Source organism: Coturnix japonica, chromosome 1, assembly GCF_054131305.1.
Source record: "Coturnix japonica strain WE chromosome 1, WE-NBRP24, whole genome shotgun sequence".
NCBI lineage: Eukaryota > Metazoa > Chordata > Aves > Galliformes > Phasianidae > Coturnix > Coturnix japonica.
The window spans coordinates 131289704-131317383 of NC_140663.1; the positions used below are offsets into that span (position 1 = coordinate 131289704).

A 27680-nucleotide genomic window follows, 5' to 3' on the forward strand; every position below is an offset into this window, starting at 1 on the left:
AGCAGTTCTACAATATTTTATTTTATTTTTTATATATGTGCCACTTAGTTCACAAACATGATCACAAGAAGTGACAGAAATGTTTCTCTTTTGCAGTACATACAGGGGCATGCAAATGGTCTAACTTCCCTCCACAAAAGTAAATGCAGTCATTTCTCTAGACCATTCAGCTGTAGAGTGGCACAAGCACAGTGTTCCTGGACAGTCTTGTTCTCCTATTAATAAAGATCTATTTTACATTCAATATATACTAGATTTTATGACACCCTTTGCCTTCGTGGTTTCCCTTCCAACCCAAGCCATTCTATGATTCTATAATTCATCGTTGAAGTAATTCTCACCAGTCAGTACTGTGCCTTACAGCTTTGGGAAATTGTACTGAGGGCAGATATACACACTGATGACTGACCTAATATACAAAATAAATCTCTCTTCTTTTAGTTTAAAACCGTTCTCTCTCACCCTATCATTATCAGACCATGTAAAAAGTTGGCCTCCCTACTGCTTAGAAACTTCCCCAGAGCCTTCTCTTCTCTGAGACCAATAAAGCCATCTCCGTCAACCTTTCTTCATAGGAGAAGTGCTCCAGATTTCTAATGATCTTCATGGCCCTACTCTGTACCTGCTCCAACAGCTTCACATCCTTTCTGTACTGGGTGTCACAGGATCGGACACTACTCCACACGGGGCTTTACAAGGGCAGGGTAGATGGGGACAGTCACCTTCCTCTCCCTAGAGGCAGTCCCTCTTTTGATGCAGTCCAGGACACTGTTGGCCTTTCAGACAACAGTTTCAAGCTCAAGGAGTGTAGATTTAGGTTAGATATAAGGAAAAATCTTCTGCAGTGGGGGACGTGAGGCACTGGAACAGGTTGCCCAGAGATGTGGTGGGTGCCTTGTCCCTGAAGATTTTCAAGGTGAGGCTGGATCAGGCCCTGAGCAACCTCATCTAGCTGTGGATTTCCCTGTTCATTGCAGGGGAGTTGGGCTAGATGGCCTTCAGAGGTCCCTTCCAACTCTAAGGATTCTATGATTTTATGATTCTGTGACTGCAAGTGCATACCACTGGCTCATGTTCAGCTTTTTGTCCACCAGAACTCCCAAGTTCTTCTCTGTTGGGCTGTTCACAAAGAGTTCTTCTCCCAGTCTGTATAGAACACACCATGGTGGTGTTGTGTACCTCTATTGACACAAATTAGTCCTGAACATACAAGAAGTTGACCCTGTTCCTATCTTTTTCTTCCCAGTGTTTCAGCACAATTTTGTGGGGATTATACTTCACAGGAAAGCAGAAGCCATTAACTGGCTGGAAGCAAATTTCTGTCTGAAGAGGAAGAAGCATCTACCACTGTCAGCCTAGATAGCAAGGAACAGCAGAAGAGTGACGTGAAGTCCAAATACTGAGACAAATTTGCACGAGGTTTTTTGCACACCAAGAGACACGTTGCCCTCTTGTTGGAGGAAACTCTCAGAAGAAGAATCCCTGTAAAAAGACAATGGGAAGGAAGGTTTGGGGTTCAGCAGAGACACAAATATATAGTGCTGCACAACCTTGAGATACTACACCTACTCTAGCTTTTTTCTATGATAAATAACTTTCAGGCAAAGGAAAACATAGACATTTGTGCTTTGAAAAAATATCAGAGGTTTCTGTTGTCAGGAAGGAGGTGAGAAGATAATGTTCACAGCTCATGATATGTTGAAGTGTTTGATTTGATTCAGATTACTTGTTACTCAGGCAACGCACCAGTTTGAGTCCCTGTGGGAAGTTCATAGTTTGAGGAAGACAAACATTAGGAAGCATAATGAAAAAAGATGGTCAAGGAATCAGGTCAGCTGGAATGAAATGACTGGAGGTACAGACGTTGAGTGGAAGTTTTTTGTGCAGCACAAGCCTTCTTTATGTGAAAATTCAATGAATCTCTTCATGAAAAAGGGATAGATAGCTTCACACTTTCCTTTGGGAGACATGAAGTATCCAACTAAGAAATTTTTTAACTATCACAGTAGGAGAAAATATGCGCACTGAAGGTGTTGGCTGCATTTATGGAGCTTGTAACACTGCATGTAGTACTAGTTAATCAGCAGTTGACAAACATGCAAAGCCTATATGCTATGCAGTGAAAGACTGACAAACACTGTTTAGTAGTCAAAACAATTGTCTGTATGCTAAAAAAAAAAAAAAAAAAAAACAGAACTTTGTTGATATCAGGAGCATTAGCTGCCAAATGTAAATCGGGTTTCAAACATGCTTTAACAGCAGTGTTGTTGGTATCTGCATCTTTCTAGAATAGCTGTGGCTTCAAGTGATTATGCTTATCTACATAAAGAATCTACACTTCCTGTGGTAAACTGGTCTAGAGGTTGTAGTATTTCATTGAGAAGATGAATGATGGAAGTTTGAGTTCTCTTCTCATCTTGAAATTATGTGGGAACAATCTCCACTTTCCTTCTGAGGCTGGACTGCTCCAGGTTCAGGAATATAGGAGTCATGGGATCAGATCCCACAGACCCAAGAGAAAGCTTAACCTCAAATGGATTAAAATAAAAGGGGCTCCAGATCACACTTCAAGTGCACATATGTTTTATATGTATATGACAGAGTTTTCCTAAACTCTGCCATCCCTATTTGCCAAGATTACATATAGGGATCCTTACGTACTTATTAAAAGGCAGATTTCTCTTCACAAGCTGTATCAGAAAGTATTTCTTACATGAACTTTCTCCTGCCTGCATTATCCAGTTGCTTATGGCTGTTATAAAGACTACCTACTGGGAGTTTACTGAAAACTGGGCAGGAGTCTGAAAACAAGTAGTGAATACTGTTGTGCTATTTTACATGGCTTAGCAATAATTTCCATGTGGCTTCTTATCTCTGCAGTCTTTTGCACAACTTGTTCAATAGATTCCTTCCCACTGCATTTTCCTAACTAGAATTATCTAGGAATCATTTGACAAACCTATCTTGCAGTACAAAACACCGCTTCTATAGAAGATCTCAGTTGCAATGAGTGTACTTTGAAATTATTTATTTAGCTATTGTGCCGCAAGGAAAACCAGATTTCAAAAGTTAAAGATTCTCTATCCAGTGTGTCTGAAGTTTTTCAGGCACCTGTGCTACAGCGCTGTGTACACGGCTCCTCAGGCATTCACTATCATCACCCAGACTCCAAATGATTTGGGTGAACCTGGAAGTCTTTTCATCTTAATTCAGACTAAAACGCTTCCCAGAAGTTTCCTTTCTTTGATGAAGCGCTCCAGTCTGGAAGGGAGCAGACTGTCTTGATGGTGTGCACTTTGAAATATTTTGAAGCCATCCATATCAGGCAGAAATAGGCAAGAAAGTGCTCTGTCAGATTACAGTTGCTGTGATCTTCTAAATCGGATTTACCATCTACCTCTATCTGTGTTCTCACATTGTAAATCAAAGCAGAGCTGTTCAAAGTTTAATAAACTGGAAGGGAGATGTGTGATTTTCTTACTTTTTACAGCAGCATGACTGCAGAGCCTTTTGGGATTTCACTTCCAGGGCATCGAGAGCACCTTCTGTGATTGCTCACAGTTGTCCCCCAGTTGGAGAATATTGCTAACATTTTTATTTTGATAGATCAGTAGAATAAATCACAAGAAACCATGTGTTCCTAATAAAAATGTTCTCATCCACTGTCAAAAAAATCCATTCTGTTACCCTGAGTGTCCATGCATGTCTAATGCTACTATAATCTGATGAACTTCTAGCAGGAGCGCAGCCAATATCTAATGATCCTTTTACTCTGCTGCCAAGGCTGAGCACCTCAGAAAGAAGCAGTCATTGCCTCACACAGGGGTGTAATAATCACAAGCATCATGAGAGCAACAGCCTCTTCTGATTTCATGAACTGTCTTCAAGCCTGAAAGGAATGTGAGTAGAGTCAATAACATAGAGGACAGATGACCTATAGCTAATAATAGCAACCTGATAATATGTAATCTGGATAACCCAATACTGCAATAATCTGACAATAGAGATTAATCATCTGTAATACTCAGTGAGTAATGTTCTGTAGAAAAGTCTTGTAATAGCAGACCTCTTGGGACATGAGAGCTCAGGATTACAGAGCATCCAAACCTTATGTCGGGGTAGCAATAAAAAGTCTCTAGGATCGCATGCCTTGATTTACTTGTCTCTCAATTTCCAACTAATATTCTTCCCCAGAGGTAGAGAAAGAGTAATGCTGGTATATTTTAGAGCCTTTTCTCACAGGTAAACAGCATAAATGCGATGCTTCAGCTGATAGATCTTCAAGGACAGGAAGAGAGGACAAAGGGTTATATTCTAACTCTGTGTGAGACAGTGAACCTGGAATGGGGTTTGAAGATTCTGAGAAGAGTGAAGAAAGCACACAGTGGGATAAAAACATTAGCTGAAGACTGCAGTCCAGTTTGCTTCATCTCAGTCCATGAAAAGACTGCAATGAACCCACCTGAAGACATTTACAGGTACGTATGTCTGCAGACAATGAGATGGCTTCCTTCTGATTCCAGAGTTTCACTATAGCCACTGCATTCTATGTATTACATGGTTAGTTGGACTAACTACATGAAATCCGAGTGCTTACACTCACTGTGTTTTTCTTGTTTATAGAGATCCATGGGGTCTTCTTTTAGGAAATAATGAATTTAGTTTAAATTTTGTCTCCATGTGAGCAAATTCTAACAAGAAAAAAAACACAGGAAATATTGTTTTTACTGTGAAAGAACAGTACTCCATACTGTGACTATGGTTATATCACTTGGCATTTAGCTCAGTTCCCTCTTTGCTCTGCAACTGTGTCACCATATTTCCCTTACGTCACAGAGCTATTATAAGCATGAACATATCGATTTCTGAAGTACATGAGTGGAGCAATGACATCTCAACAGCCACTATCTTCCTTTCTCACTGAATTTATTTCAGATCACCTCATAGTTACCAGTGTAGTATCAAAAACTATGAACAGAAAAGTATCCCATACCTTTCAGTTCTCCAAAATTTGAAGGGTTCAGTGGGTTTCTAGATCCATCCTGTTTGCAGGATCGTCTGTTCTTTGCTCATAAATTGCAGTATTTGTTCAGGTGACTGTCAAATCTAGCAACACACTCAATAGATCTTCAATATCAATCACCATTAAAGACACCCGTGGAAGCTAGAGTTGTCGTTGCTCATTTGATCCTGACAAGTGATTGTGCAGTGACTAATATGAGATGTTCATTAATCAGCTGTCATTTATGCCATGGATAGTTATTTGAATATTTCCTGGCTGTTGTATTTCATAGTTTGGGCCTCCCTTACTGCTTCTAAATGAAAATGAGATTTTTCTCAGACAATCTATACTGTCACTTGGATGATTTTTCTAAACATTCAATGGCTATTGCTTTTTCTTACAGCTGTTATAAGAAGCAGAAGCCCAAATCAGTGAATTTAATAATGAAAATGTAACTGAATCACACAGAGCTGCCATGTCACTGTTCAACAAGCCAGAAACAAAAACTCAGTATGGTCATATAGAAACAATACAATGCTGAAATTGTTTGCTACTTTAATGTTTAGAAGCAAAATGTTTGACTTATAAAAGACCTTGACAGAAATGTTATATAATTAACATTTCTTTACTGTTTTTATATATACACAGATAATAATAATAATGGTAAAAATAAATACTAGCATATGAAAATTGTGAAGTTAGCAAAACATCTGTGGAAAACCTAGAAAATGTTGTCAAGCTGCTTATGCATATTGTCAATATTGTTGTTCAGTAACTTACTGGTAGATGAGAATATGGAAAATCAAGGAATTGACTGAATCTATGTAGTAAATTATTTGTATCTTCAACTAATACAATTTCCATAACAGTCCATAATGTATTGTAAAAGCCTGTGAGCCTGCACAGTCTCTCTAGCATTCATATAGGTGGAATTCTTTCACTCACAGTTTTAACTACAGATGCAAATGCCATGTGCATTCGCAACATGGTGCACTGCATAACAACTTGAGTTTTCTTTGAAGTTTTAGACCAAGGGTAAGTGATTACTAAAACTATAACCGCCTTTAGGAAACTGCAATATTTGACAGTCATCTGAGAGACCTGTTCTCAAAGAGCAGAAATAAACTCCACAGGCAAATGCCACGTATAACCTCCACCACCCGTCGGTCATGGCTAATAACCTGCCTATCATAACAGAGGACAAAAGGCCTTCGTACAATAGAGCAGCCAGGCTCCGAAGCTTTCCCAGGAAGCTTCACACAGTGTTGCTAGACAGACTTGTGAGAAAGGGGAGCAGTGTTAGATTACACTAAACATTACCATGCTGTTAGGCCTGAAGAGCCCAATTCTGAATCTGCTTTACAAACACAGCTCCTGTTGACTTCAGCAGGAGCTCAGTGGGGGACAGCCTCAGACAAAACAGAAGGGCTCGTTGATATTAAAAGCACTCCCACTTTACTACTTTGCTGGACTCTCTCTTTTCATCCTTAGTCTGCATTGCTTTGTAGTTCACAGGATATTTTCACTGGAGGATTTTGGTACACGCAGAGCTATCTTGCTCGTAACCCAGTGCCAATCCATTTATCTGTGAAATATTTGTAAACAGAGTTGCTCTTTGGGATGAAAGGATTTTAGTTTCAATTGCAGAGGACTGGATGGTTGCAAGTAATTGCTATTACAGAGGATGTCCCCTTTCAGTCAGTGTATCCAGCATTTTGAAGTTAGTGTCACTGTTTCAACCTCTTTCTTTATCTCACCTTATCCCTACAGCTACCTTATTTCCACACTCCTCCTTCTACATCCAGATCCCTCCTGCCAAATCCTCATCTATCTTCCCACTACTTCCTTTCAGCTTTGGGGTCCCCAAATCCCATTGGAAAATCTTAGCAGCTTGGATTCTCCTGTCTGCACCAATTCATGTCTCACAGTGGAAAGTTTTACCTCAGAAAACTGAATTTTATGCTGGGAGTAGGAACAAGGGGAAAATTCTGTATTTAAGTACATTAATCTGATCACTAAAATTGGGAACACTAAAGCTCAAATGCTCCATTTGCCCCTGCAGAAACTCTAATCTGTCCATGCCTCGGCCACACTGTGACAAGCAGGTTTCATTTTCTACCTCCAGCTACCACCAGCTGTCACTGCAAAACACTTATCCTGATCCCACTGTCATTTTTCCATTGTTCCATGAGGTGCACATACCAGTCTATTTCAGAAAGGGCAGATATCCAAAAATTTAAGGTCTCTGCAATGGGGACCTGTGGATGCGATGTGCTATTCTTATTCCAGGCCTTTGTTCAAGTAGCAAAATATTTAACTCCCTGTTGCTTCAAATGCACAGCTGTCTGTTGAAGAATCCCTGAATCTAAATAAAAAGTGGAAGGGAAACAAATGGCTTTAAACTGGAAGAGGGTAGATTTAAACTAGATATTAGGAAGAAATTTGTTACTATGAGGGTGGTGAGACACTGCAACAGGTTGCCCAGAGAGAGTGTGGATGCTCCCCCTGTCCCAGAGGCATTCAAGGCCAGGCTGGATGGGGCTATGAGCAACCTGGTCTGGAGGAAAATGTCCCTGACTACAGCAGGGGGTTTGGAACTAGACGATCTTAAGGGTACCTTCCAACCCAAACTATTCTATGATTCCATGAAAGCATAATCATTAAATCGAGGAGTAACTATTAGTCTTTCTCCATTTATTATGATACTATATCTCCCATTTTTCCTTTCAGCTAACATCATGTAAAGACCAGTTGAAGGAAGGATTTGCACATTATGGTGGGAACGAGGGAAGACAGATTTAACATCACACCTATTAAATACAAAATGTAAGAAGACTGTATTAAATCTTCGAAAGATTGGTTGGTCTCATAAGACACTGCTTTAAACTGCATTTGAAAGCCAGTGGAAATATTCATTGCACATCCCATAAAAATAATATTGAGAATCATGAAAGTTATTAGTTTTGTCAATTTAGCACATAAAAGTCAAGAAAACATCATAAATACATTTCTTCTACATATAAAACTTTCAGCAAATTGAATTTAGGAATTCTGTAGGGCTGCACTGGAAAACCAGTGTTTTGTTTTAACTTGCTTCAAAAATGTCATTCGTACAGATGCAGGCAGCTACTTATGTAGAAATTATTAAAAAGAGAACTAACTACAAAGCATCTGAGACAATCACCCCCATATATCTCTTTTTCAGACAGACAGTTTGGAAGGTCTGACTTTCATCCTGCCTTTCCTCATTGCCTTATACAGGGTTATGTTCAAACTAGGGAAATCAGAAATCACCTCCAAGTCAAAGAGTGTCTGAAATCTGTCCACAAATCGGTTCTCATTGTCCAGCCTAAACCTCATAGCCCACATAATAACAGTGTCATTCTTGCACAAGTGGTCAAAAGTTAGTAGGAGCTCATCCAGGAAGGGATGGTGGTAAACCACATCAGCAGCCATAATGTAGTCAAAGTGACATGAAGCTCTGGGAAAGTTTTTTTCCAGATCAATTCCCCAGGACAACTCCTTGACACAGGGCTGGTGCTTGCATTTCAGTTTTGTATTTTGGAGAACATTGTGCTGAAGATTTCCCAGCAGTTCTGGCAAATCAGTGGCTGTCACAAGTGCACCTGTGACAGAAAGAAAACAAAAGCAATCTTTTGACACTTCAAGACTTGAGTAAAACCCCACTTGCAAAAGCCACTGCAAAATGAACCGATTTTAGCAAATTTTCTCTCTAGGAGAATAGAACACTGTTATTGCTCCCAATAGTTATTACCCATTGTAGTTAAAATAAGTATTGGGTTCCCAGCAGTTCTGCTGCACAGACTACAATCTAAAGGCAGGTGGGCTTGGGTGGGGATAAATTAAATATCGTATCTTGATGTCATTTTGAATGGAAGTACAGTGAGATTAGGAATTGAAGAGTAACAGTTACTAACTGCAGAAAATCAACACTAGATTTAGGCATTGCCTCAGGTTCTTTCATTTTAACATATCGAGAAGCTTTCTCAGACTGCAGAAAGCTAAAATGTTGTTAAAATACAGGTGTGAATGATTTGAATTACTCTTTAGAAAGAGCGGGTTGCCATGAGAGAAAACACAAGCTTCTGTAGCAGAAAACTCAAGGATCCGTTGCTGAAAGAAAAGGCTGAACTCAAGTGTGAAGGAAGTGACCTGGCATCCAAAAGGTATCTGATCAATAGAAGATATGTGTTGGTCACGCCTGCGTCTGACTTTACCCTATTGCCACTGATGTTCTGTCAGACACTAATTTCTTATTTGTTGGTCCCCTGTGTAACACTGCTAATGGTAACTACATCCACAGGGGCCTTCTTTGTTGCATCTACACCTTTGCATTTACAGTTTTAGAGGGGAAAAATAAAACAACACAGATTTCCGAGAAACCCTGCTGGAATTTACTCCTTCTTTCTCTTAGAAAATGTCAAATAATTGTGTTTGAGAACTTCCAAGGTACTTCCTTGTTTTTCCAGTATTCATCTGAGCGACTTTTCCAAGAGTATAAGAGCAGTGGTATGTACTCACCCAGTAAACTGGCTACTATGGAGACCAATCCTGTTCCAGCTCCAATTTCAATCACATTTTTGTCAACTAAATTGTACTGTTTAGAATTGGTTTCCAAAAAATAACACAGAACGAGAGCCTGCAGGAGAGGGAAATCCATGAATATACAGAAAAAACAAATCAAATAAAAACCTTCACTAAATACACATTGTCATTTATAAGCATGCAAAAAAAAAATGTTTTATAGTTTCATGTCTGTTTAAATGAGCAATATCCATTCAAATGCTGTCCTGAAAGGATCATGACTCACTATCTTTGAGCTCTATAGGCTGACAAAACAAACGCAGCCACATGCTTCGATATGGGCTTGCAAAGTGTTTCAGCCAGAAGGAATGACTGCAATTATCTAATCTGTCATGCTGCATAACATGAGCTGTAAAATTCCAGTCAGCAATTCCTACACTTACTTCTGGTTGAGTTAAAACATGTCTGTCACAAAGACATCTGATATATGGAGTGCACGTACAAGAAAATCCACCACAAAAGGGGCAATATCTTCAGTTCAGTTTCTTTCTATTTTTAATGTCCATGCCTTGTAAAGTGTAAAAACCATTTTAGTACACAAAATCACATAGCCCTCTACAACTGACTTTTCATGTATATATATATGTGTGTGTGTATATATATATATATATCTTCATAAACTGTGACTAAGAAGCTTCTTCAGCTTTTATGTCCTATCTTCCACTGACCAGTGTTCTTTAGATCACGGTAGAAATACAGATGGCTATTTTTACTCCTCTCACAAAGATAATTTCCAGACTGTCTCCTGTATTACTTCCCACATTTAGAAAAATTATATAATCTACATTGACAAATACATGCATTGGTTGCCATATTATCTTGCAGTACAGATTACCATTTGGAAAGATAATTAGAAGTGATTCAGCTTGACACTGCAAAATTATACTTTTGGTTTTACTTTAATAGATTAAAATATAGAAGGAATGGAGAAGGAGGACTGCTGACTTAGCAAGCAATAGGAAGTCTATTTTTTGCTTTCAGCCTCTCAAATCAGAGCTAAAAGAACAAGGTCTTTTGTATGAACATACAGATATTTCAATCAACAAAACTTAGGAAGTTTGTGCACACATAATAAAAGCCAGGTTCTTTAAGACTGTGCATGATGTTAGACTGACTTTCTAAAACAAATCCTACCAAGATTTCCTTTTAGCTCCATTCATCCCCATCATTTCTTCCTTTGGTATCTTGCCATGTTCTGCTGTTGAAACCAGCTGGCAGGATCAAAACTTCCGTGACTTAAATTAGGGAACCTTTGAAACTGAGCTTCCTTTCCATACAGAAACTTCTCTTAAATTTTCTGCATTCTTAACAAATGTGACTGACATTTTTCAGAAGATTTCAAATATTGCAGGTTGGAACAGAAGGGAGAATATAGAGACAAAGTGGGGGTTTTCTTCCTTCCACAGAAAAACTGACTGAGCCCTCACATGCATTTTAGTATAGCCCTTGATTTGCGAGAGTAATTAACAGCTGGCCAACCTTGCCTTGAAGACATTCACTGAGGCTGCTCACAGATACCGTGCAAACAACTTTTTCAGTTCTGCTAAAGAAAAATGTTTGGCATCCAAAGCAGAAGGGTACACTAACTCTCCTCAGCTGGATTATGGTCACACTTCTTAAAAACAGCACAATCTTAGAGTAACGTAATTCTCATACAAGATCCCGCATTTCCTTTAAAATTTGCTTCTAATTGGCCAGTAGGACCAAAAAGTTTTGACAGGAGAAGACACCATATCATACATGCTGTGTGATGGGGCACAAACAATACGAGGGCTGCTCCAAAAATAATGCCTTCTGTTTTATTATGTTGGCACAGAACATCAGAGGTGGATTTTGGTGGTACGGCATTAGGGGTTGAACCTTTTGGCAATACTCTGTTACATTTTGTTGCTGTGTGACAGATAGCAGCAGAGGGACAGTCTAACAAAATGACCTCTAACATGAAAGTGCAAATGAAGCAGTGATGAGTTGAATTGCTCCATGCACAAAAAACTGCACCTATTGACATTCATTGATGCTTCCTGAACTTTTATAGACACCAACCAGTGAATGTGAGCACAGTGAGGTGGTAGGTAGTAGTGTGTTGCAACAACATGTAAGACAAGCCAAATTCCAAACAGCCATGTACAGCTGCCACACCACAAAACAGAGCGTCTCAATCAGCTCATCCACTCTAACCAGCAGACTATAACCACAGAACTGTGTATGGAACTGGATACCAGTTTCAACATGTTGGAAACATCAGCAGTGTTGGAATATCACAAAGTTTATGCCAGGTGGTTTCCACAAATGCTCATAGATGAACAGAAAGAGCACCATATGCAACTTTGTCAAGACCTACTGAAATAACATGAGGCTGAAGGTGACAGTTTTCTGGATCACATCATGAGCAGTGACATGATGTGGTGTCATCACTATGAGCCAAAATTAAACAGCAGTTCACAGAGTGGTGAGATATGAATTCTCCATCAAACAAAAAGGTTCAGGATGTAGCCCTCAGCAGATAAAGTGATATGCAGTCTTTTGGCATAAGTGGTGATCTTTCTGGATTTCCTGGAACCCAGAGAAACCATCAGATCTGACTGCTACATCACGACACTGACTAAGCTGAAGGTTCAAACTTCCAGATTCACATCAGAGAAAAAGACAGCCTTTCTCTTGCAAAATGATAACGCCAGGTCCCATACCAGTTTAAATACTGTGGAGAACACTGCCAGTCTTGGATCGTCTATCCTACCAGACCCATCATATAGTACTGGATTTATCGCCTTCTGACTTCCATTTGTTTGTGCTGATGAAAGATGGACTGCACAGGTAACATTTTCCTAACAACGACACTGCCATGGAGCTTGTAAAACAATGGGTCACCTCTGCTGCTGCAGATTTCTATGAGCTCACCATGCAGGCTCTTGTTCATCACTCACAAAAATGCATAGCTAACAGCAGTGACTATATTGAAAAAGTGTTTTTAGCTGAGAGCTCTATCAAGCAGTGTCATTGCGCTCTTCGTATCTATTGTGGATTGCATGGAAATAAATAAGAGGCAGTATCTTTGGAGTGACCTGCTTTAAGCTTTGAGAACCAGGAAGCCATAAGAAAACCAGGCTAAATTCAGGTTTGGGAACTGCAGAATGAAGAAAGCATAGATTCTTACCCTTAATTTTACAACATGCAATAAAAAATATCTACCACTAAAAACCAAACTAAATGTGTTAAAAGACTCCAAAACTAAAAGTAAGAATTTTATACAAATATTGTACCGATGGCCAGACGACTGCCCCATAACAATCAGTGGCTTCTGTAATCTTTATCTCATGGCCAGCAAAGTGAAAGCCTTCCCAGGCCTTGTAAGTTATAACATCAGGGAAAAAACGTCTTCTCATTATTTCAGTCACTATTTTTTCATCTTCTTTTTCTCCTGGAAGTAAAAATATAAAAGGTCACATGAGCTGAGAGGGCTGACAATTAAATCACCAATCTATATTGAAATGCCAATTTGAAGTGGGAGCTGGAATTATATTTGTGAACTAAAATGTATTTTACCATTAATGGTTATCATGATATAAGGGAAGTTTCCTGAATTCTAATAGAAGTTTTCAGTTTATGACTATATAAAGTAATTTTTTCCTCTTTTACTGAAAAAAATGAAGTTCAGGAAAAGTGCAATGTTACCATATGTTAGTTTTCATTTCATCAAACCAACAGAACTTGCTTTTTCACTTCAGGAACAGCTGCTCTCGTATTTATTCTTGTCATCTTTTGTACCTGGATATTTTGTTATTTTCCATGTCCTTTTACTGTTCACTTTCCCCATGTTATAGTAAATAAAAAGAATCAAAATATCATATATAAGTCTCTCACAAAACTTGTGAAACAGATCCTAGCAACACAAATTATGACAGACAGGAGAGAAAGCACCACTGTTGTCAAGAAAGCTTATCCACCCACCCCAACAGAGCCTTGTAAAAGGGATTCTTTCCAGCTGGCTTGATATCCTGAATGTCATACTTGCTGCTATGTGAAGGACATTTATGATAGCTAACATAATCCAGGCCAACCCTTCTACAAGAGAGGATTCATTCATTTTTTTTGCTGAATACCAAGCCAGTGTCATTTTTGCAATCATCACACAAAGCTGCACCGCAGTGTTGCAGATAACATGTAAATGAAGCTTTCTGGAGCATTTTCTTTGCAAAATCAAGAATCATTCTGAGTTTGCATGGTAAATTTGCTTTCACAGCCAGACATGATCTCTTGGCAAATCAGCTAAAGCAAAACATGTTTACAAGCTATACCTCCTAGAAAGCATGTTAAAGTTGTAGTAACTGGGTTACCATCTTTTCCAAAGCAGAATTCTTCTATCAGGCCTGCAGTTGATATCCAAATCACAAATAGAAACATGGAGATGACACAGAATGACACACAACTGGATGACACACACAGCATAGAAACTGCAGACCCAGTGGTCATTAGAAATGAATACACTGGTCTACTATCCTTCAGTAAATCTAAATGAAGAATACAGCAGTTCTTGGCACTATAGAAGAGTCTACATTTTCTTCCCCCTCAACTCACTGCTTTTCCGTACACACTGGTATTTTTCTTGCCATAACATATCAAGAGAGACAACTCTCTCTCCTTTTCTGAAAATTTAAACAACAACAGTAATAATAACAATAATAATAAAAAGGATGGTATACCATGATTTGGTTGAAAAAAAAATATTAGTCATGAGCCAGCAGTGTGCTCTTGCAGCTCAGAAAGCAAATGGTATCCCGGGCTCCATCAGAAGTACTGCGTCCAGGTATGGAACCACCAGTATAAAAAAGAAAGACAGAGAGCTGCTGGAGAGCATCCAGAAGAGTGTCACAAAGATGATCAGAGGGCTGAAGCACCTCCCCTGTGAAGACTGGCTGAGAGAGCTGGGCTTGTTCAGGCTGTAGAAGAAAAGGCTGCAGGGTGGCCTCATTGCAGCCTTCCAGTACCTGAAGGGAGCCTACAAACAGTAGGGGAGACAACTCTTTGAAAGAGTAGGTAATAGCAGGACAAGGGGAAATGGTTTTAAGTTGAAGGAGGGCAGACTTAGGTTCTATATCAGGGGGAAGTTCTTTACTATGAGACTGGTGAGGTGCTTGAACAGGCTGCCCAGAGAGGCTGTTGATGCCCCATCCCTGGAGGTGTTCAAGGCCAGGCTGGATGGGGCCCTGGGCAGTCTGGTCTAGACTTAGATATGGAGATTGGCAGTCCTGCCTTCAGCAGGGAGGTTGCAGCTTCATGATCCTTGAGGTCTTTTTCCAACCCAAGCCATTCTATGATTCTACAACACAACTAAATTAAAAATAAAACTATGTATATACCACTGGAAAGAAAGTTAAACAGTATAATTTTTAAAAGGTAATATACATAGAATAATCTGAACTTTAAAATTATGATATTTTAAAAGGTCAGATGCTAAGTAGTCACGTACAGTCAGCATATAACATTAGACGCTTGCAGGAGCTGTAAAGTTGAGAGAAAGCACATATGTCATTGAGACCATAAGCAGGAAACTCTAAACACACAGGAGTTAAGAGTGATAGAAATGCTGCTTTGGGGCCAAAGTAATTTTTTCTTATGAAAAAATAATATGAGGTTTTCTTATTACAGATATTGTAAAGTGTATTTAATTTATCATCCTGTGTCTAAGTCTACTAGATCTAGACTGCTTTTAATCTTCTCGGACCACTTACAGCAGTCTGATCTCATTCTATGATCAGCACTAGCTGCCGAAATAAAAAGCTATTCTTTCTATTACTTCTCAATTATAGCCATTTTTCTTTTTTTCTTCTTCTGATATCTGCTTTGGATCCGAGTTTGATGAAAAGCCCTAACTTATAAAGTCTTAACTTATAAAGCTTCAGCCAAAAGATCTATAAAACTTCAGAAGTATTACAGCTTCCCCTCTAGTGTTCAATAAACATTTCCCACTTATTTTTTATATTGTCAGTAATCTTTCTACTCAAGGCTTGTGTGGTACCTGCACTATTAAAAGTCTGTAGGCCACTGCTCCCTGCCTAGGGTAAATTGTTCATACTCCTGAAATAAGAGATCCAAACCTACTAGTTAATAATACCACTTAAATCACTGGCCCTCTTATTCCTTCGGTAATCCCACAGGTGGGATACCTGGAGAAGCTGACATAACACAACCTTCTCTTTGTTTGTTTCACCAGACATTTGTTTCACTATATGTATATGGAAGGTAGGCTTCAAAGCTCATCTTAGTGAGAAATCTAATCAGGACCAAGAAACTAATGGCAAAATAAACACTACAAATCTTTAGCCAGACATGCTTACTTCCATATAATCATAGAATGGAAAGGAACTACATGGTCATCTAGTCCAACCATCCTCCCATTACCACTGCTACCACAAACCACTAAACCATTTCTCATAGCTCCTCATCCAGACACTTCTTGAACACTGCCAGGAATGGCGACTCCACCATATCCCTGGGCAGCCATTCCAGTGCCTGACCACTCTCTGAGAGAAAAAATTTTTCCTTATGTCTAATCTAAACCTCTTCTGGTACAACTAGAGGCCATTTCCTCTAGGAATGTGTGGCTCTCCTGCTAGCCACACTATTCCCTATACAGGCCAGGATAAATCTCCCCTTACAATCCAAAAAGCACTCTTCTATTTTCTGCTTTATACTGTTCATTGTGACTGAGATACACACAAACACAAAAATAAAGCAAAAATCATTCTTTTCTGCAACGATCTTCAGAGCAGTCAGAACATAAAAATAACAAGTTGAAAATCTGTAATGCAAGAAGAATGTTGTTATCTGTGTAAGCAAAATGCAAGTGAAATAAAGTCTTCAAATACCTGCAAAAAGTGATGAAGTTCTGCTAGTTATGCTTTGATCAACGTCTAGTTTCTTGATAACACATGTAAAAAAGTTGATAAGAAGTTATTCTCCTATAAGTGTTCAAATCTGTATTAGTCTTTATTCTTATTCAAGTTGCAATGTTGAATTACAACTCAGTGAAGGAATTTTAATGATATTTAAAGATAGGAAGACCCATCAGTAGTTCAGGATCAGACAAGGGAAGAGGAGGCTTCACTGACCTAATTGTAAGAATGGAGTTTCATATTATGTATTTCCAGCAGTATTAATCAAGTACCCATAACAAACCATCAGAATATAAAGGTCTGCTAGAACGGGTTCCTCCCTTCTTCATCTACCTGAGTTTGATGACATGGGCTAGCACTTTCTCCTCCTTCATGTATATATATATATACACACACACACATATACATACATACATACACACACACACACACATATATATATATATATATACTCCTTCATATATACATAGAGATGTATGTACAGTTTATTCCTCTCTTTGCATTTGCATGCAAACACAGAAAGTATTGGAATTTCAGGTGCTAGAATATATTTACATCAAGAAGGGACAGTTTGACCCTATTCACTTAGCACACAGAGACTGAGATAATTTTTGTTAATAAAACAGTGCTCCTCTGCCCTTGAATTGCTCAATTGCTCTTGATCACAAGGAAATTCCTGTCTATAGATGTCTTAAATTCTTCCCAAGATAGAATTTGAATTTATGTAACTTTCATAAGATTTTCTGTCTAACAAGATAATGACTTGGAGTGTCCTTTGAAATAAGAAGTCTTCTCCAGAGGGCTGCTGGGCACTGGAACAGGTTCCCGAGGGCAGTGGTCAGAGCACCAAGCTGCATTTGGACAATGCTCTCAAACAGAGGGTTTAAACTTTGGGGAAGTTCTGTGTGGAGACTGGAGTTGGATTCAATCAGTGATCCTTGCAGGTCTCTTCCATATCAGGATATTCTATGATGCCAGGTAGTTTCATTTACCAGAAAAATCTAAAGTTGTCGGAGCAGACTCTTTAAATTCCTTTGATTTTCAGTCCTGTATGCTGCCACAACTTTGCACTATACCAAAAACATCATTAAGAAAGCAATGAAAACATCACTCACAGGCAAAGCAATTACAATTACTATTTAAAAAAACAAGCGACAACAACAAAAAACAACTTGGTTTTTCAGAGAGAGATAAGATAGATAATAAATCATGTGGAAGTCTGGTGTTCTGAAGTTAGTAGCAAGCTGATTGCAGAAATGTATGACAAGCTACAGAATCTCATGTAGAGAACTAGAGGTTTTTGCTGATGCGTTTAAACATCAAACAAAATGTTTTACACAAGAACAAAACCTTAAGAAAGAAATGGATCTGAGTGCTGCTGAGACAGAGCTAGAGAAGTGAGGAGGGGAAGGCAGAGCAAGATAATATGTAGATTAGGTTAGAATGAAACAAGCTCCAAATTACAGCATCTTTAACAATAAGGTAAATTACAGGAATAGGTCTTAGGCTAACATTACCTGCATGGAGTTTTTTTGCTAGGAAGAAGTTGAACAGTACATTTTGAAACATTCCACAGGAACATTTGTTCTGTTTACACCAGGAGTTACATAAAAATTGTACTTGGGTAGTACACAGCTCCACCAGAAAACAGTAACCTTAAAAATCACATGGGTACTGTCCCTCAATAATTAGCATACGTTAAATCTTTGAACATACACCTAGTGATACTGCCTACATCGATGCATTTTTTACTGAGCTGATAAAGGACAAGCACTGTTAAACATCACTTAAAATGCAGGAAAAGTGGCAAAAGCAAGGACTGTGAATTAAAATATACTGATAACATTATCCAGATAACTGAATTAGAATGTGACTAAGATAAAGGAAGAAAACAACCCCTGCACATGGAATCTAGGAAGAATATACTTGTAGTCGATATCTCCATTTTCTGACTCACACACAAACAGCTCAAACACTGAGTAACAAAACATCCTTCAAGCACTCTGTTAATGTATTTGCAGCTGGACTTGATTTTCAAGCTCTTTTCCAATCTGAGCAATTCTACGACTATATGATTAAGACAGCATTAAACTACAGTTTCACCTAGTGATTTATTGGGGGAGGAAGAAGGAGGGGAGGGAAACATAGACTAGACTCTTTCAAGTGCTGGGCTAACTGTACTTAATTTCCTAAGGTCAAATGGTGTCACAGAACAAGTTGATAAGGGAGCATGCAAAAGAAATAAGACCCAGTCGCCTTCTGTGTCTCTCCTGCATTCATGGATTTTCTCCAGTTGGCAAAAAGAATGAAATCCAAGCCTTCAGCATGAACTTGACCTGCCAAAGTTCAGCCCTACAGTAAACACATTCTCTCTTCTTCAGAAGCACTATACTCTCACCTGAAGAGTTTAGTTATAAGATACATACAGGGGTGGCAGAGACCTCTGAAGACCATCCAGTCCAAACCCCTTTCTAAAGCAGGTTCCCTACAGTAGGTTACAAAGGGAAGTCTCCAGGTAAGTTCTGAATATCTCCATAAAAGGAGACTCCACAACCTCTTTGGGCAGCTTCTCCCAGTGCTCTGTAACCCTCACAGTAAAGAATCACAGAAGACTTACCATTTTGATCTGTACTTAGAAATATTTTTACAGTGACACACAAGATAGATATTATAGCTATCTATCTATATTCATGCATACCAACACCAAGAAGAAACTCAAAGAAAGATCTGTAAGAAAGCAGATTTGCAACTTGCTCTGCAACTGTAAAAGCTTACTGGATAGAAGTTACATCACTATGGGAAAACCTCAAAATGTAGCCCTGTGAACTCATCTGGGTATCTCTAACGGCCCAGAGAACCCCAGATCTCCTTTAGCTTGTACTTCTAAGGGACTGTAAAGCCTCATAGTTTTTACTGAGCTACTGATGTCTTGTAGTCAAAGTCCTGGTCTTGTAAACATTGCAGAGAGCTCCATGGAAACATACTCAATCTTGAATCAGAGAACAGTCCCCAAATTCCAGGTGACATCACTTCAGTATTTCGTTTCCATCCATCTATTTCTATTTCATTCCAATCCATTGCAGCCTAAGGACCCTGAAAGGAAAGGATCAGAGAGGGAAATTTAACCATTCCCTTGACCTTCCAGAAGTCAGATGTAACCTGCGCCTTTTAGAAAACATAAATCAAAGTACTATCCTAGAAAATCCTCTTATCTAAACTACCTAGTTAATTTTTCCTGTCTTCATGCCTGCCTATGAAGGTGGTTGTCATGGTTTAATAATTTTGTAATTTTTGCTATCAGTATTCCACATCATAACATCATATTAAGCATGAATAATTTTACTGAATCTGCAACTTACAGAAGAAGACTACATCTCCCAGGGAACAACACGATAGGTCACGGGACCTGGACTCTATATTAACTCTGTCGCAGAACAGACTGACGTCTTTCGAGTTCTGGCGTTCAGGGGAGTGTGTGGGAGCCTTCAGCCGTTCGCCTAGATTTACAGTAGGCCTCTCGGTTACGGGACTCATTCTCTCTCCTATTTTGCTTGATTCGTTAGCTCAATTTTCAATTATATTGTATTATATTGTGTTATCCTGTATTTCGATATAGTATTTAGTAAATAAGTGTGCCTCCTTAGATCGTTGCCGCTGTTTTCTTTTCCTAATTAACTTTTTCCTTTCGGCCTAGGGCCCCTCCGGGGCCTACGGCCCCCTGTCACGGACGCAGGTGGATTTTTAGTTCAAACCGTGACAGTGGTGGTGATCAGTCACTCTAAGCTCAACCTGCTGAAGTGATGGCAAGGATAAGGTATATTATATAGATTAATCCGATATATTGCATTAGTGTAATATAATGCTTGAAACTTCATACTTGGAAATGTAGAAATACAAAACTGCTACCCACGAGCAGCCTAATCTCAGCCAAGAGACGAAATGCCCTTAGTACAGAGTGCAAGGAGATGAGAACAGGAGAGGGCTATGCCCTCTAGTAGCGGATTTATCCAGGTTTTAGAGGTGCATTCTCAACATGAAACTCATGTTACTGATATCACAGCCTCATACAAGTCACAGGTCATCTAAAACCATTAGAAAGCTGAAAATAGAAGTACTGTGGTCAGACTATCTCATGAATACATAATGAATTCAAATGTACCCATTACTTATTACATAACCATGTTTGTCTGTCATTGAAAATATCTGCAGGCCTATGTTCAGCATCTACATAATTGCTGATAATAACAAAATGATTTCCCGTTGACTGCAAAAGTAGGCTATTTTCTATGTTATGTTGCATAGGAAGGCTTCCAGGTGAGTCTTGAATATCCCCAGAGATTACGTAGACCTTCTGTGCAGTATTTTTTAGTGTTCTGTATGCCTCAAAGAAGCTTTTCCTCATGCTCATATGAAACTTACTGTGTTCGTCACAACCCATCTGGTCCTTTACAGTGTTCCAGTGTGTGCCTGTTGCCCCTTATTCAGAAGTTCCCTGCCTTTCTTGAACTGAGAAGCCCAGAACTGGACACAGTACTCCAGATGTAGGGGCAGAGCAGAGTGGGAGGATCACCTCCCTTGACCTGTTGATCACACTCTTTGTAATGAGCCCCAGGATACCACTGATCCTCTTGACCGCAAGGGCACACTGCTTGCTCATGGCCAATGTGTAGCCCACCTGAACACCCAGGCCCTTCTCTACAGAGCTCCTCTCCATCAGTACCTGTCCTGACGTGTGCAAATATTCCTCCTCAGGTGTAGGATTTTACACTTGCCTTCATAACGTTCTTCTCTACACAGTTTTCCAGCCTGCCCAGGTCAAAAATGAGAGAAGGGAAAGCAAGTGATAGTAAATGAGTCACTTATACGTAATATAAGTAGGTTGACTTTTTAACCAGCACTGCTAATTGCGAAGCCCAAATAACCTTTTAGCATTTTAAGCACTCAGAGAGCAGAGAAATTGAGTTCTGGGCCTTCTTTAGAAAAAGTCAAATTCACTCCTTGCACATATCTGTCAATTCTACAGAATTAATTGGATCCTCTCCCTTCCACCACCATTAAAGATGGGCCAGAAGAAAATAACGACTGTAAGGTTTGTGTCCAGAAGAAAAAACAAGCAAGTAAAAGCAAAGCTAGAAACTGGACACTCAGTTGTGAATAGTCATGGTTGGGTCTGGTACCAGAGTGTTTTTCCTATCTTACAGAAAAGTCTTTGAAGTCAGGGGAAAAGGGTCTGCAGTGAAAGGAGAAGATGAAAGTAAGAAGTGTCCTTAGAAGTAACCCAGGAAATGGAAACAAGATACTAAGTCACTCCCTCATCCCTGCTTAACTTCTTAACTTCTAAGTTACAGGGTTAGGCTGCTTCTCACTTGCTTCAATTCCAACCATGTCCCATTTAAGGCATCTTTCTGGATGTCACCCAGACTTGAAATGATGACAGGAATCACCATCAACGAGGGCATCTGTTGAGCAGGGGAAGAGAAGGAGCATGACTGTTATAAAGCTATGGAAGATATGTGAAGGTTACCAGGTCAGCATTTTCTCAGATATTTATGGATTAAAAACTGGGCCCCAGCCAAGTAAAGTGAGACGGTGAAGTGTCAAGGACAAGCTGCAAACTTGCTCTTCTCCTTTTGTCTCAGAGATAAAATTACTTTGGGATGAACGTAAATAATATAAATCTTGCAAAGTAATTTCAGGTCCTAAAAAACAAAGACAGCAGTGGTACAATCTGATCTCAGAAAAGTTTGGCAAAGGAGAGTAAAAGCTAGTGAGAAAAAGAAGTCATGAGAGGAAGGAAAAGAGACAGTAATGATGCAGGTGTGCTGGAGAACTGATTGGATGAAAGGACCAGGAAAGATAAGACCAGGTGAGGATCTACCTGTAAATTGGAACCTGGTACTAATGGTAACCATGAGCTATGATAAGGAGTTCTATTCTAGAGATATTGTGAGAAGACAGTTGAGATAACAGAACCTTGTGAGGGAATGGCAGTGAATAAAAGAAGAATGGGGTAGTGGAACAGCAAATACAAAGAGCTCAGACACTGAACCAGAGCAAGAATCCTAAGAAAGAGTCTGAGACTGGATGGGCAAAGTGAATGAAATGGAAATAGAGAATGTAGCAGAAGAAAAAGATGGAGACAAGAAAGGTACAGGCTGAGGGGACTGAAGCAGTAATTCTCCATGCAGTAAGTTCAATGCATTTTCCTCCAGAATCTGGAAGGGAACTTGATATGCTAAAGTCTACTGTTGGATAAAACTGTGACTGTAAAGATGTGCTATTTTCCACTGGTATCTCTTCATCCTCTTTAACAAGAGTTGCTAGAAGCGGGCATCCTGCTATTGCTATCAGCAGTTTGTTGTCTAAAAGAAATACATTTCTGCTTTTGATTTAAAGATTTTGTGCTACCAATTTTGCATAAATCAATCTGATGTCCCAGAACTCCATTATTTTAAAAATTCAAAAGCTTAAGTAATTACATGCAGACCCACTGCTCCTTGCCCTAAATCCAGCATGAAGAAAGTATCAGTATTAGAAAGCCAAACCTGCAGAAGCATAGCAATACCTGTGCAACTGGAACTGAGCCTTCTTGTGTACAATGTAATAAGAGTCATCAATATTGCAGTCTTTAATGGTCTGATCTTTAATATTAATACTTCTAAATATTTCTTACCCCAATCATGCCTCATCACACGTAGGATCAACTTGAGCTTTCCATTCAAGTCAGGATTATGCAATAGGAAAAGGAAATGTATTAAAGTAATTCTCCAGATTAAGGCATGCAAAACAGGGATTTTGTAACTGCGGTCTTTACCAAACTCTATCAGCCACTTTCTTGTGTGACATCAGCTTTCCAGAGAAGATCATGATTTTGGGTGCTTAATTTTCTTAGCCCTTCAGTTGTAAGGTATATGAAGACTTAGAAAAAGGGAAACAAAAAGCCATCCAGACAGCAACAGAAAGCTTCTGGAAGAGAGGGATTCCCCTGTCTTTTCTCTGCCCTCCCCAGCCTTCTCAGACTTAATACAAGAAATTTAAAAGCCATGTGTATATGAAGCAGTTGTTCTAGCAACACTAATGTTTTGGTGGCAATTTTGCTTTACACTTCATTGCAGTTCAATCAAATCTCTTCCACTCCTGACGTTTCAGGATCTTGAAAATGAGCAGCTTAAGATCTACTTAGGAATAAAGAAATAAATGCATAAAGCTGCTAACAGTCCCTGTTAAGATCAGCTGTGAGGCCATCTACACAGTAACTGGGCTTGTAATGACTGATCCTGCCTGTCACTCCACAAACAAACTTATTCTGAATAGCTCGATCATAGCCACAGCTTCATTCCCTGGAACTAGTCACAGGCAAATAGCTGAGGCAAGTTGCCAGACATGGTTAGGAAATCACTATACCAAAGAATGCTGGCATATCAGATATTTACTACATAGCTAGAATATTACAACAGCGCTATCTATTGCATTTTCTCTACAAGTGCCATAAACACAATTCTTCAGGAGAAATAAGTAAGATAGCTCACTGTCAGCAAGGTGCCTTGTTCCTTCTACTTAACAAAATTCCTAAGCATGGCAAGAAAAGACGGTGAAATAATAAACATTTTACCTCCTGCTTGTCTTTCTAATTTTCTTCTCTGTTCATTATGCAGGTGATTATGTTGTAACGATGTCAAATCCATACTAAGCCAGACGACCACGGACAGACAAACACAAGCCTGCCAACCTGCTAAAAACAGATAAAACTGCTTTACGTCCTCTTTCCCAACAGACACACAGCGTTTACATTTGTTCCACTATAAGTTACTTGTATTAAGATACACAAATATGAATATCACAGCATTTAAGAGCCAGAAGTAAGTAAGTTTAGCTGTTCTACTCTCAAAAGAGAGGAAAATCTAACTTTAAAACTGTTTTATGAATAGTTAAAAATTAGAATCAGTTCAAATCAAGATTAGAAGGCTTAAAATTGTTTGAAGGGGAGGCAGCAAAAACGTCTGAAGAAAAAACTGCACCAGCTCATGTAGTTTGATCTAGCCTGGAAGGAAAGGGAATAACCAATTAGTAAAAGTGTTACAGTAGCATAAGTAGGAAGCAGGAGCTGTTAAAAACACACAAAACAGAACATGTATGTGCAAGTGTACAGATACAGAGAAAAATGTAACAGGGAAAACATGACAGGACAAAATTTAAACAAGAAGCAGCAACATAGTGTGGTATAAAAAGAAAAGAACAGTGCAATGCTCAGGATCTGCAGAAAAACAGACAACCAGTGTTCTCAAATTCTTGGTGTTTTATTATCAAAGCACTGTGTTTACTGGGGCAATAATAATAATAATAATAATAATCAGTGCTCTGATAATTTGTAAAGGTCTTACAATCTAGTGTGGAAATTTAACTGTTGTTTTTGGTAGGGTTTTTTTGGAAGGAATGGTTGCAGGGACTGTACAGTTAATAGCACACAGATACCAAAACTCCCAAATGATGCAAATAAACGAGGCAAAAGATGAAGGACTCTGTTGATTTAATAAATAAAGAAGTGAAACCTTAGTGAAACCTTAGGGGCTGGATATCAAGGAAACATTCTTTCAGTGCAAAGCCTCGGCCAGACTTCTCTCTCCAGACATAGGATGAAAATGAATAGCACAGAACAACCCTGTCTTGTTAGAGAAGATACACGATACACCGTTGACAGTACTCTACAAAAGGCAGAGGAGTTAAAACTTATCACAGCAGTGCCAGCAGCCATTAACCTATTTCAAGGGGAAAAGTATGTGAGCTGGCTTTTACACAGTACTGTAGCGCGTTAAATAAAAACATTGCTATTGCATTTATGTCCATCTACAATCTTTGCAATATTAACAACATTACGTGGGAAAACAGAGAAGGTAGACTGAGTAGAATTGAAAAGCACTGAGTCTATATTCAGAACACTAGTGGGATGTGAAGCAGTGTTAACAGACATTCACCAGCTTATCATCTACTTCAGAAATATAAAAAGACAACTTTTCTTCCTATTAGAAGATGCAAGTAATGGGTTAATTATGAGTCCTTCAGTATTCTGAAGTACAAGCAATGCTGCACTGTAAGATCAGTCACTTATAGGAAAACTTTTATTTTATTTATTTATTTATTTTAGTTCTGTGCACTCTTTTCCACTCCTGAAAATACCCTTTTGGTCAAACAGAACTACACAACCCATCTGACTTCAGCATATTAATTCAGTAGTACCACCAGCAGCTAAAAACACAAAGGTGCAGACCAGTTTCTGACTTATGCAATCAAAGGCAAATGATAGAAAATAATTAAAGTAAAACACACAGCAAGTCACATCGACTGTGTTTCAGTTATCATTACCTGAATCTCTGCTTGTATCTTCCCAATGACGGCACTCAAACAAAAATCCTTATCTGCCAAATTGTTTGCTTCGCAGTGAGCTGCCAGGCAGTTCCAGACAGAAAAGTTCTGAAGTGTGCATTACATATCGCCAACATCCCCACACCAGCAGCAGTAATAAATCCTGACAGCTGCAGCAGGAACCCAAAGTAGGCACAAGGCACCATGGCTCTCTTATGTAAGGGAACAGATCTCATAACAGCAGTAGGTACCTAGTCAGGGGAGCTCCAACCAAAAACATAACCCAACAGTTTTGGGTTCCAACCTCTCATTGTCACTAAATAGTAACTGAAGAGCAGGATGTAATTTGTCACAAAGTCTTCTTCCAAGCACAAAGGGCCAATTTAAACAGCAGGAGCGCATTTTGTGCATATGCAAACACATACTCACACAAAAGAACACAGAACTGCAGCAAGGCATAAAACCTACAGTCAAATGTTCAATTCAGAGAGCTGTCAATGTACATAAATATACACGCATCACTCCTCTTTTCATATACACAAGATGTAGACTTGCCCAACAGACTGCAACCACTTACTGCCATTGGAACAAACGGAGGTAACTTTAAGACCCCTCTTTGTGTATAATTCAATCTATTCAGGATAGAAACTACCTCTTACTTTACCACTTTTCAGCGAAACTGAATTCCAACCTCAGCTGGTGTTCCTAGGTGACACAGGATAATAATTTATTGTACAGGAACACTGAACAAGCCTTACAGAAATCAAAGATGTATTTTACCATACTTTTACACCTAGAAGCTATTAAACAAACCTAGGCCTCATCTACCTTTTAAGGTTAAAACAGCAACAGTCTGCAAAATAAAGCTGTAAACTGGCTGTGCAGACTGAGAATACACTTATAATATGACAATCTTTTACTAAAGTACTATCAGAGGGATAATTTTCATCCAGCAAACACTGTCCATTATGTATTATACTCTTTGCAGGGTATAATTTCAACCTTAGAAGGGCCAAATCCTACCCAGTTCACCTCAACCCTTCATTCTTTCAGGAAAGGCTGATGTTTCACAACTTGGCTGCATGGACTTTGACTTTCAGGCAACAAAATAGTGAGAAATTACAAAGAAATAATAACTGAGAGACCAAAAAGCAAAAAGGACTAAAATGTAATCTAAGAACATGTGAGTGATTGGCAGCAATCGCTGTTTTTCCATCTTAACCCACAGGAGCTATAAATAAGTTCTAGAATCAGAGAGAGAGGTGAGAAAAAAAAGAGTCTGGATCTAACAAATTATTTATCTCATAAAATAAGCTGACAGGAATACTGCAACCAGTGGATCTGTATGCTGGGTTGTTGAAGTGCTAGCAAGAAAATAGGTTTTCCAGGAAGAAGTTCCTGCACTTTAATTAAAACCTCCCCATGGATAATACTGAAGAAAGAAAGGGTGGGCCGGGAAGGGAAGCGTGGAGTAAGGGGTGGGGTGAAGGTTGACAGAATCCTGCTGTGTGGAGATACAAGAATAAAGAAGAAAAAAAAAAAAAAAGGGGGGGCCTGCATTAAAACAGCTACAGAGAGGACCAGCAGAAAGAGCAACTAATGTGGCAAAGGGTTTAGGCAGGAAAGCAAATGGAAATATTTCACACATACCTACATAAATGCTCTAAGGTGAAATCTAAGGGACTTGTAAGAAAAACTCCATACTACCTCTGAGCATCACTTATGGAAACAAATGCTGTCTATATCTATGCTCAAATAATTCCATATCTAGTAACATGTAACTTACATTCAGAACATGTAATCTAGAATTATAAACATAT

At 39.1% G+C, this 27680-nt stretch overlaps 1 protein-coding gene across 5 annotated transcripts; it reads right to left on the reverse strand.

Moving 5' to 3' along the window:
- Nucleotides 1–27312, reverse strand: LOC107307964 (methyltransferase-like protein 21E). 5 transcript variants are annotated; one of them, XM_015851476.3, is made up of 6 exons: nt 25861–27297; nt 24113–24232; nt 12868–13025; nt 9545–9662; nt 8297–8628; nt 1328–1482 (listed from the first exon to the last, which is right to left on the reverse strand). In XM_015851476.3, exons 2-6 carry the CDS (start codon nt 24183–24185, stop codon nt 1468–1470), a joined length of 696 nt encoding a protein of 231 aa, XP_015706962.2. In that variant the 5' UTR covers nt 24186–24232; nt 25861–27297; the 3' UTR covers nt 1328–1467. The 5 variants fall into 5 exon arrangements, with proteins under 5 accessions (XP_085408828.1, XP_015706962.2, XP_015706958.2 ...); XM_085552702.1 differs by lacking the exon at nt 8297–8628 and having other exon boundaries at nt 1–1482; nt 25861–27312; XM_015851472.3 differs by lacking the exon at nt 1328–1482 and having other exon boundaries at nt 4910–8628; nt 25861–27295.
- Between the last annotated feature and the right edge of the window lie 368 nt (nt 27313–27680).